The sequence below is a fragment of the Loxodonta africana genome, chromosome 7 (assembly GCF_030014295.1).
Source record: "Loxodonta africana isolate mLoxAfr1 chromosome 7, mLoxAfr1.hap2, whole genome shotgun sequence".
In the NCBI taxonomy this organism is placed as follows: domain Eukaryota; kingdom Metazoa; phylum Chordata; class Mammalia; order Proboscidea; family Elephantidae; genus Loxodonta; species Loxodonta africana.
The window spans coordinates 101,150,122-101,161,288 of NC_087348.1; the positions used below are offsets into that span (position 1 = coordinate 101,150,122).

Genomic DNA, 11,167 nt, shown 5'->3' on the forward strand with positions numbered 1-11,167 from the left:
ACATCGGGAGACAGACTGGAGTAGTGATTAAAACACACCATCAGTTCAAAAAAATGATTATACAACAAACAAACAACCCAGTTAAAAAATGGGCAAAAAATTTGAATAGACATTTCTCCAAAGAAGATAGACAAATGGCTAATAAGCACATGAAAGAACATTCAATATCACTAGTCATTAGGGAAATGCAAATCAGAGCCACAATGAGGTATCACTTCATACCCACTATGATAGCCATCACCCAAAAAAAGAAAAATAACAAGTTTTGCTGAAGACGTGAAAAAATTGGAACCCTTGCCTGTTGCTAGTGCAAATGTAAAATGGTTCAACTGCTGTAGAACGCAGCTTGGTGGTTCCTCAAAAAGTTAACCATAGAATTACCATAAAACCCAAAAAGTCCACTCCTAGGTATATGCCCTAAAGAACTGAAAACAGGTACTCAAAAAAAGTCCACCAACAGATGAACGAATAAGCAAATTGTGATACAGCCATACAGTGAAATATTATTCAGTCATAAAAGGAATGAAAGACTGATATATGCTACAACATGGATAAACCTTGAAAACATTATGCTAAGTGAAAGAGGCCAGACACAAAAGGTAACACATTGTATAATCCATTTATATGAAATGTCTACAATAGGCAAATCTGTAGTGATTAAAAGCTACAGCTGCTAACGAAAAGGTTGGCAGTTCACATCCACCAGGCGCTCCTTGGAAACCATATGGGGCAGTTCTATTCTGTCCCACAGGGTCCCTACGAGTCAGAATCGACTCTATGGCAACAGGTTTAGGTTTGGTTTGGGGGCTAGGAGAAGGGGAGAGTGAGAAGAAACTGTCTAATGGGTACATGGTTTTATTTTGGAATGATGGAAATGTTTTGGAACAAGACAGAGGTGGTGGTCTCACAACATTGTAAATGTACTAGATGCCGCTGAATTGTTCAATTTAATACGGTTAATTTTATGTTATGTGAATTTCACCACAATAAAAAATTTTAATTGATTGCAAATTTTTTTAAGTATGTAAAAAAGCCTAGCATAATGACTAGGCCAGAGTATATAATCAACGTATTCACTCATTTGCTGTTCATAAACAATAATTAGGGCTTTTCTTAAATTATGAACCAAAAAGAAAACATTTTTATAAATCCTGCTGTCACATACATAGTCTCTAAATAGGTAATAAAAAATATCAGTGCAGAATGGTCCTTTTTGATGAACAATTATCCAGCAACTTACCAAACCAGACTTTAAATGTTTTTTCTTTATATAAATCTCTATACCAATGTTGTTTCTATTTATTGAAACAAAAGCTATGAAAAACAATTATTTTAATCACTAAATGACAGTATGAATAAATAAATTCTTTTATCATATGTTTCAATGTTTATATTCATCAGGTCAGTAAACTATTTATGATAATGGCAAATTGAGGAAGAGACTATTAAATAGACCAGCTTCATTTCAAGAATATGTTTTGACACAATCTATCAGTTGCAGCCATATGAATGCCAAGCCACTACAAATTTGTTTCATCAGTGCTTTTCCATGTCTTTCAGATATAAATTTGAGTAGGTACAATTGGAATGGTCAACAAACACAATGTGAAGTCCTCCAAGATGTAATCATCTCTGACTCCCAGGACCTCACCCAGTGTCTGATATATAAAAGGTATTGGACTAACACTGAATAGGTGGGTGGATAAGGAGCCCTGGTGGTGCAGTGGTTAGAACCCACCAGCCACTCCACAGGAGAAAGATGTGGCAGTCTGCTTCCGTAAAGATTTAAAGCCTTCAAAACCCTATGGGGCAGCTCTACTCTGTCCTATAAGACCACTATGAGTTGCAATCAACTTCACAGCTGTGGGTTTCATTTTGGTTTGGTAGGTGGGTGGATGGGTGGATAAGTAACTAAGTATGGTAGTCATCAGCGCTGTTTCTCCTTCTAGGCACTACAGAGTTCCCCTACTCCCTTGTGGTTGGGTACAGCCATGTAACCAGTTCTGACAATGAATAATGAGAGGAAGTGATATAACTTATTTCCAGGCTGGAAGCATTTAAACACTGGTACAAAAACCCTCCTTGTCCATTTTCCACTGCTACAGTGTTTGTAAAAGCATATGTTGAGAGGATACCTCCACTGGGCCTTTCATCTTTGAATAAATGTGATGACCAGAGCTCCCTGCTCCTCTCATTGGACATTAAAGTATGAGTCAAATTTTTGTGGGGTTAAATCATTGAAACTTTGGAGTTTTGCTACAGCAGCATAACCTAGCCTATCCTGACTAGTACAACAAACAAGGTAATGACATTCATTGTAGCAGTAAAAATTTATCAGAGTTTATTTTCAGTAGAACAAAAACAGATAAGCAGCATACCTTGAACATGTAACTTAACCTCTCTGTATGACAGTTCTCTCACTTACAAAGTGGGATAATAACAGTATCTACCTCATAGGGCAGTTGTAGGAATTAAGCAACAGAATATTAAGTGCTTAGCATAGAACCTAAGGCATATGAAATTTTCACTAAATGGTAGCAATTATTATCATGATGATGATGATCATTATTATTGATGCATTTAGACACCTATGCCTGCATATTTCATTTTCTTTTCCACCTCTTATTCCTAGTTCATTTTAACTCACGGTCAATTTTTTTCAATTCAAACCATCTTTATTGAGAGCTCATGTAGGAGGCACCATGCAAGGCACTGGGAATGAAGACAAATAAGATAAGACTTACATATTCAAGATCTTTTCCTTACCTATGGTTCTTCTTTCTTGTCCAACCCACTGAAAACAAAGCAAACTTTAAAATCATAAACATAAATACAATGCTTTATGCTATAAATACTGTGTCAATGGTAAAGCTAATTCTTAATTTCAAAAACACTTCACATGTTTCTGTGTCTTATTCAAAGTCAAGATGGAAAAATTGGCTAGATCCAATTCACTGAAGGCAGTTAACAGTAGACATAATACAGAGCCTATGCCCTTGTGCCTACTACCCCTAATGCAATGCAATGTAGACAGAGCACTCAGGAAACAGAATTACAGATGCATCAGAGATCAACAGATCCAATCTTTTTATCTTACAAATTAGTAGACTGAAATCTGGAGAGTCAGGCAACTTACCCCAGGTCGTGAACTGAGTTAGAGGCAGAGCTGATCCTAGAACCCAAAGCTTCAAAATGTGTTAAGTACTTAAACCCCCTAAAGCACAAAGTCCCCACAATCTGCTGACAGAAGGATATAAACAAGACAGTGCAAAACGTAAAATTAATTTTTACTGAAATTGTATTTTAGCATTAACCATGGTAACAGAGGCTGGTAAAATACTGAAAACTCAGCAATCAGAAAGTGTTAGATTTATAACACTATTATCAAGAAGAGAAGGTACTTGCAAAAATCTAAAAGGATACAATTCTTATATTTTTCCCCTCCACATTTTACCAAAACTCAAAGTATCATAGAAAAAAAAAAAAGAAATAGCTTCAAAGGCCTCTCTTTATGTATCAGAATCCTGTGCAAAAGAAAATGACTTCAAGTAAGGAAAAAAAAAAGTAAACGCCTCTGCCACAGCCTGCAAAATTATATCCCACTGACAGAAAAAAACACGTATGTATTATTTACGTAACAGAAAAAAGTCCACACAGATTTTTATGTTTTCCAGAGTAATATACCATGGACTACCAGAAGAACAAACAAATCTGCCTTAGAAGAAGTACAACCAGAATGCTCCTCAGAAGTGAGGATGGCAAAACTTTGTCTCATGTACTTTGGACTTGTTATCAGTAGGGACCCGTCCCTGGAGAAGGACATCATGCCTATAAAGTAGAGGGTCAGTGACAAGGAGGAAGACGCTCAATGAGATGGATTGTCACAGTGGCTACAACAATGGGCTCAAGCACAGCAATGACTGTGAGGATGGCGCAGGACCAGGCAGCGTTTCATTCTGTTGTACATACATGGTCACTATGAGTCGGAACCAACTCAATGGCACCTAACAACAGTAACAACAGATTATTTTAGGTATGGTTAGAAATGACTTAAATATTTTTTCTGAGTTAAAAGGGGGTAAATTAAAGTCATATACATTAAGAAACTGTAAGATAAAATAAAATTAATATTTATCATTTATTGTTTATTAAGTAATACACATTATGCTAAGTAAGCACTTTATACATACCACATTTCACAACAAATCTGTGAGATGATAATCATCCCCATTTTACTGATGATGAAATGGAGGCTCAGAAAGGTTAAGTAACTTGTCTGAAGTTACACAGGTAGTAGCAAAAACAGGATTCTGTCCCAAACCTGTTTGTCTCTAAAGGCTGTGCTCTTCACTACTATCGTATTCAAGCTCTAAGACCAAATCAAGTTCCTGATCCTCCAGAATCCAGATCGAGGTCAATTCGTCATATCTAAGCAGTGAACTACATGGTCTCTAAGACCCCTTCCAACAATGATTCTACGTTGCTGGAAATAGAACTCAGTTCAGAATTCACATATTTGTGAGAGCATACCCGAGGCCTCAGAGGAAAGCCATCAATAAGTAAACCGCTAATAAATGGAGAAGTTGAAAAAGAATAAAAACATGAGGAGGTGGAACAGCCGTAGGTCCTTCCAAGAGGCCCAACCACAACTACTTTCATCAGGGCAACTGTGACAAAAGTGGAAAAGGAAATAAAAGCTAAGAAATTTCCTGAATACAACCAAACACTTTGAGGGCCAGAGTAGCAGGGGTGGGGGCCTGGGGACCATGGTTTCAGGGGACATCTAGGTCAACTGGCATAACAAAGTATATTAAGAAAATGTTCTGCATCCCACTTTGGTGAGTGGTGTCTGGCATCCTAAAAGCTAGCAAGTGGCAATCTAAGATGCATCAGTTGGTCTCAACCCACCTGGAGCAAAGAAGAATGAAGAACACCAAAGACACAAGGAAAATATGAGCCCAAGAGAAAGAAAGGGCCACATAAACCAGAGACTCCATTAACCTGAGACCGGAAGATCTAGATGGTGCCTGTCTACCACCAATGACTGCCCTGAACAATGGTACAGGAGAAAAGTGGGATGCAGACCTCAAATTCTAGTAAAAAGACCAGCCTTAATGGTCTGACTCAGACTGGATGGGCTCCAGAGATCATGGTCCCCAGGCTCTCTGTTAGCCCAAGACTAAAACATTCCTGAAGCCAACTCTTCAGACAAAGATTAGACTGGACTGTAAGACATAAAATGATATTGGTGAGGCGTGTGCTTCTTAGCTCAAGTAGACATGTGAGATTCTGTGGGTTGCTACTGTCTGGAGGTGAGATGAGAAGGCAGACAGAGACAGGAGCAGGTTGAACGGACACGGGAAATACAGGGTAGAGAGAAGGAGTGTGCTGTCACATTGTAGGGAGAGCAACTAGGGTCATATAACAATGTGTGCCTAAGTGTGTGTATGAGAGACTGACTTGAATTGTAAACTTTCACTTAAACCACAATAAAAAAGTTCCTTTTCAGCTGTCTGAATTTGTTTCATTTGTTATTTTAAGGATGGAGTGGGGAAAAAAAAAGTGGAAAAGGGGAAACTAGAATAGGAATTGAAAGCAGAACTGAAAATCTCACAGCAGACAAGGAAGTAGCTGTGGGAAGCCTCTTGCAGGAGTCAGAGGCCACAAGCTGAGTTAACAAAACAGGGCCAAGGTGCAGAGTTCTAACATAAGCATTAATCAGTAATTGAAAGGAATAGTTGGGAACAGATGACTGACCACTAGCTTCTAGAAGAGGCATTATCACAACTGCCATGTGTTTGGATTAATCTGAAATGTGTAACCACTGTGTAGAGAACATGGTTTTACAGTAGAGAGAGGAAGAAACTACCAGCATTTACTCTATTAATTTCCTTAAGTTCCTACCATATTCCAGGCACTGTGAATGTGCTTTCATTTGTTACCATATTTAACCTTCAAAACAACCTTGGTAGATACTGCTCCCTACTTTACCACTGAGAAAAATGGTGGTCTGGAAAGAACCATGTTTCTTCCCCACTACATCACACAGTAAAATACCCTCGGGACTTACCTTCTCACCTGAAAAGGGAGACAAGGGACAGGGAACGAAATGTAGTGAAACACTGTAACTACGTTCCATGCATCCCAGGGAGCCCTTTACAACAATGGCATCACACATGTACCCACAGCCTCAATGTATCCAAGTGATATGCTATCTTTTCTCTCGTCTCCTGATTCTGTTAGCCCCAACTAAAAAATCTATGGACCAGAAAATGGCAACTAATATAACTATTATTAGGCAATAAATATATACATGGAAATTTTTCTCAAAAAAAAAGAAAACTCAATTGGAAAGAAAAAAAAATATCCCTACCAAATCAACATTTGAGGAAGAAGGAAGAAAAATAACTTGTGAAGAATGGAAAGAAAAGAAACAAAAAATTAGGATAGTGAATGGACTCACAGGTTCATATACCTGGTAACAGCTCAAACCAGCTGGTAATAGGATATAAGTGATTCAAAGTCTCCAACAATCAAGTTAGTGCACTCTAGTAGCCCATCTGGGCGTACTGAAACAAAACAAGAAGAAAAGACTGAGTGAGCAAATATAAAATAAATCATTACAATAACTTATAGATGGCTCGGAGACAGCAGTCGATATCAAATCACATAAAGAAGTAGACCATGATTGCTTCTACAAACCCCCAGATCAAAGAATCAAGACCTTTCCCAGATGAAGACATATTCCTGGAATTGCCAGATGTAGAATATAAAAAACTAATATACAGAATGCTTCAAGACATCAGGGATGAACTTAGGAATGAAATAAGGCAATGTACAGAAAAAGCCAAGGAACACACAGATAAAGCAGTTGAAGAAATCAAAAAGATTATTCGAGAACATAGTGAAAAATTTGATAAGCTGCAAGAATCCATAGAGAGACAGCATTCAGAAATTCAAAAGATTAACAATAAAATTATAGAATTTGACAACTCAATAGGAAGTCAGAGAAGCAGAACTGAGGAACTGTAATGCAGAATTGGGGAGATGGAGGATGAGACAGTTGGCACCAATATATTTCAAGAAAAATCAGATAAAAGAATTTAAAAAAATGAAGAAACCCTAAGACTCATGTGGGACTCTATCAGAAAGAATAAATTGCGTGTGATTGGAATTCCAGAACAGGGAGGGATAACACAAAATACAGAAAGAGTGGAGAACAGTTGTTGGCAGAAAACTTCCCTGGCATTATGAAAGATAAAAGGATATCTATCCAAGATGCTCATCGAACCCCATACAAGATAGATCCCAAAAGAAAATCACCAAGACACATTATCATCAAACTTGCCAAAACCAAAAATAAAGAGAAAATTTTAAGAGCAGCCAGGGATATGTGAAAAGTCACCTACAAAGGAAAATCACTAAGAATAAGTTCAGACTACTCGGCAGAAACCATGCAGGCAAGAAGGCAATTGGATGACATATATAGAGCTCTGAAGGAGAAAAATTGCCAGCCAAGAATCATACATCCAGCAAAACTCCCTCTCGAATATGAAGGTGAAATATGAAGTCATTTACAGATAAACGCAAGCGCAGAGAATTTGCTAAAACCAAACCAAAGCTACAAGAATTACTAAAGGAAATTCTTTGGTCAGAACTTCAATGATATCAGACATCAACACAACACGAGGATGCAGAACAGAACATCCTGATATCAACTCAGATAGGGAAATCACAAAAACAAAATAAGATTAATTTTTAAAAAAAGCCCAAAATAGGGAATCATTGATGTCATTATGTAAAAGATTACAATAATCAATAAAGAGGGACTAAATACAGGAGGCATAGATCTTCCACATGGAGAGGAAATCAAGGCGATATAGAGAGATACAAGTTAGGTTTTTACTTAGAAAAATAGGGGTAAATATTAAGGTAACCACAAAGAGAACTAACAATTCCATACTTCAAAATAAAAACCAAGATAAACATAACGACTCAGCAAAAATAAATTCAACTCCAGTGAAAATGAAGAACACACAATTTACAAAGAAACAAAAAATGACTTGTGTCAATCAAATAATAGTAGCCTTTGCTTTGTTTAGGTTTCCTTTGGATAGTTATTCACTCACTCTCTCAACACTTTACATATTCACTGACTCTCTCAACAAACTTTACAATTTTTATGGTCTCAGGTAGGTATTGGAGACTACTATCTAGCTGGACGGACAAAAAACAAAATAGTAAGTGTGCAGGTAAAAAAAGACCAACTAAATTGTCCTAAAGAAGTCCAGAAGGCTTCACAGAAGAGGTGACATTTGAGCTGGGAATAGAAGTATGAGTTTAACAAGTAGAGAAGAGGAATAGCATTCCAGGCAGAATTTCTGCTACAGTAAAATTCACTTGGGTCTGTGTTCTATGTTGCTAAAAATGTATGTGTATGGAGGTGGAGAGGGGGATTTGTGGGAGGATATGAAGCTGGAAAGGTTAGCTAGGGTCATGTGGTAAGGAACAATGGATTCCATGCCAAGAGGTTTGGCCTTATCCTACAAGCAATCAGTTAAGAAAGAGTTGTAAGCAGGGAAAGGAAACGGCCATGGGCCAAGGCTTTTTACCAAGACCACTCAGGGAGACCGTGGGCATATGATCACAGCTAGGATTAGCTCAGTCAGTCAAACATAACTACAGATAAAGATCATCATAAAACTTGACAAAAACTAAACTTCAAACAAAAACCAAGTCTTACCAAGTTTACGTTAAAATCACGTGCTCTAACTAAAAAAAAAATTAAAGTTGAATTTACACAGCCCCAACTAAAAATCTATGGTCCAGAAAATGGCAACTAATATAACTATTATTAGACAATAAATACATGTGTGGAAATTTTTCTCTAAAAAAAAAAAAAAGAAAGAAAACTCCCTTGGAACTGATGTAACGAAAATTATTATTACAGTAGTAAATACATACGTGGAATCTGTATCCTAAAATATAAGGATGTTTGTCCTAAATATAAACCACAGGACCAAAGATAGCTGAAAAAAGACAAATAGATTTTGCAAATTACCAAAACAGAGAAAGAACTGGCCTTAACATATATTTCTAAAGAGTGAAGTGGCTAAGAAAAGAACTTACAACGAACGGATATAAGTTAGGAACTAACAGATCGTTCAACCCCTTCTACAGTTCTATTCCTCGTTTTCTTGCTGATAGTTCTTTCTCATCATTCCCAAAGGGATTTTACAAATTCTTTAGTCAAATAGTTTTCCAATTTTCCTTTAGCAATGAAACCCTGAAGATATACAGATAAAACAGATAAAGCAGAGTGCTCTGGTTGAAAAGGGTCAGGGAAGGTGGGAGTGCTCGAGCACCCTAACCTGGCCTCCACTTTGGCCTTCACCCACTATCCCTCTACCACAGCTCCCCAAAAAGCCCTTAATTTTCTCCAGTAAAGTATGAAACACGCTGGTCCTAGTCCAAATGTTTCAATTTATAAATACAGAAATTGCAGCCAGGAGAGTTAAGTGAGTTAACTGAGGAAAGGACCTCCATTTCCTGGTGCCTCTACTAAAGTTAAAACACTTTCTCTTGCTCATAAACTCTAATTCAAACAGCTGTGTTAAAAATGGTTCCTTATAAGCTATTCAGGAAGTACATGCCATCCCTCTACCCCAAATTTCCAATCGAAATTCACATAGGGCAGTAACCATGCATTTAATAAGTGCCTACTCAAGGCCAGTACTTTGCTACCCAACCCAGTGCCATCAGTACTTTGCTAGGAATGTGTTATTTGCTCTTATTTTAACCATCGCCACAATCCAGATCAAGAAACTGGGCTCAGAGAGATATTATAACCTGCACAAGGTCACACAGCTAGCAGGGTGGAGTTCCGGTCTGTCTGACTCCTAAATATAAGCTTTAGACACTCTCACTATTTCTAATCCCAACCTTTTCCAGATCTCTGCCTATGTCTACACAGGCTCCCAGAAATGCAGAGCTGTAAGGAACTGTCATTTACACAGTACCTACTTTCACATCCAGGCTTGGTGGGAAATACCCAATCTTGCTAACCACCTCAGCATCAAGCCTACCTTAAACCTCTAAACTCAATGTTCAGAGCCAAAGAGACACTAACCCCCCCTACCCTCACTACCACCACCAAATCTTTACATATACCTACCACATCCTTTACAAGCATGGGTTTCATATTTTCAGTCATTCAGAGAATGGGAAAGGTCAAATACTCTTAATAAAAGGGCTACAGAACCAACTTTGAGGCGAGCATGAGATGGAAGGCTGACATTTTAGGTTGGATAAAAAAAAAGGCTGGCATTTTAGATTGGATAGATATTAGATATTATCTAACAGGTAAAGTTTATTAGAACTTGTATTTGGGGATGCCTAGGGACAAAAGATGACTGTCACCGTGGAGTTGGGGCCATTGTTGGCATTATGTAATTTGAATGGGGCGAAGGGGTCAAGAGGGTTTGGACTGGGGCGTCTTTGGGGAGCAAGGAGAGTTGAAGTGACAGTCACGGCCAATTACAGAAGAGCCTGAATCAAGAGTGTGGAGTCAGGGACTGTATTAAATTACTGGTAATGGGAGGAGAGATTTTAAACAGAACTGGGACTAGGAGCCACCCTCTGGAAAGTGTGTGCCAATGGCCTGACAGGTCCCAGGCATTCCAAAAAAAAAAAAAAAACCAAACCCTCCCAGGCGTTAGGGGGTCTGAATTTCGGCGTGCAGGCTAGGGCGGGGGTTAGGAGGCAGAATTTGGGAAGTCCGGAGATGTGTTGGTGCCAGGGCTGTACCTGGCTCGGGTCCGGGCGGTTGGACCCAGGGCAGCGAAGCTCCAACTACCACCCGCCCACACACACACACCCCCGCACCCCTCGCCCTTCCCGACCGCTCACCTTCTGTTTGAAGTAGAGAATCGAGTAGTTCCTGGCTACAGAGGGGCGGGATGTGGGTCTGGTTGGCAAGTGCAGGCGGCCGAGGTACCTTAGGGCCGGCGATCGGGAAATGGCGGCCCCGGGCGCCAGGAGTGGCAAGAGCAGAAACAGAAGCAGGAGGGAGAAGACCCCCATGGCTCAGGCTGGCGGCTGCTGTGCGGGTGGAAGAGCCGGAGGGAGGCGAGCAGACTCGCGCCGCCTGAGCCCAGCCCTGCCCGAA

The 11,167-nt window shown here is 39.1% G+C and overlaps 1 protein-coding gene across 2 annotated transcripts in view; it reads right to left on the reverse strand.

Annotated features, from left to right (window-relative positions):
* Positions 1-11,156, reverse strand: part of PRCP (prolylcarboxypeptidase) — a 101,966-nt gene extending 90,810 nt beyond the window's left edge. The window contains exon 1 of one of the 2 annotated variants that reach the window (XM_064288768.1): positions 10,909-11,156. In XM_064288768.1, coding sequence (XP_064144838.1) covers positions 10,909-11,082 — 174 coding nt within the window. In that variant the 5' untranslated portion in view covers positions 11,083-11,156. The remainder of the gene's footprint in view (positions 1-10,908) is intronic. The other variant, XM_003418537.4, reaches the window with a different exon arrangement.
* Between the last annotated feature and the right edge of the window lie 11 nt (positions 11,157-11,167).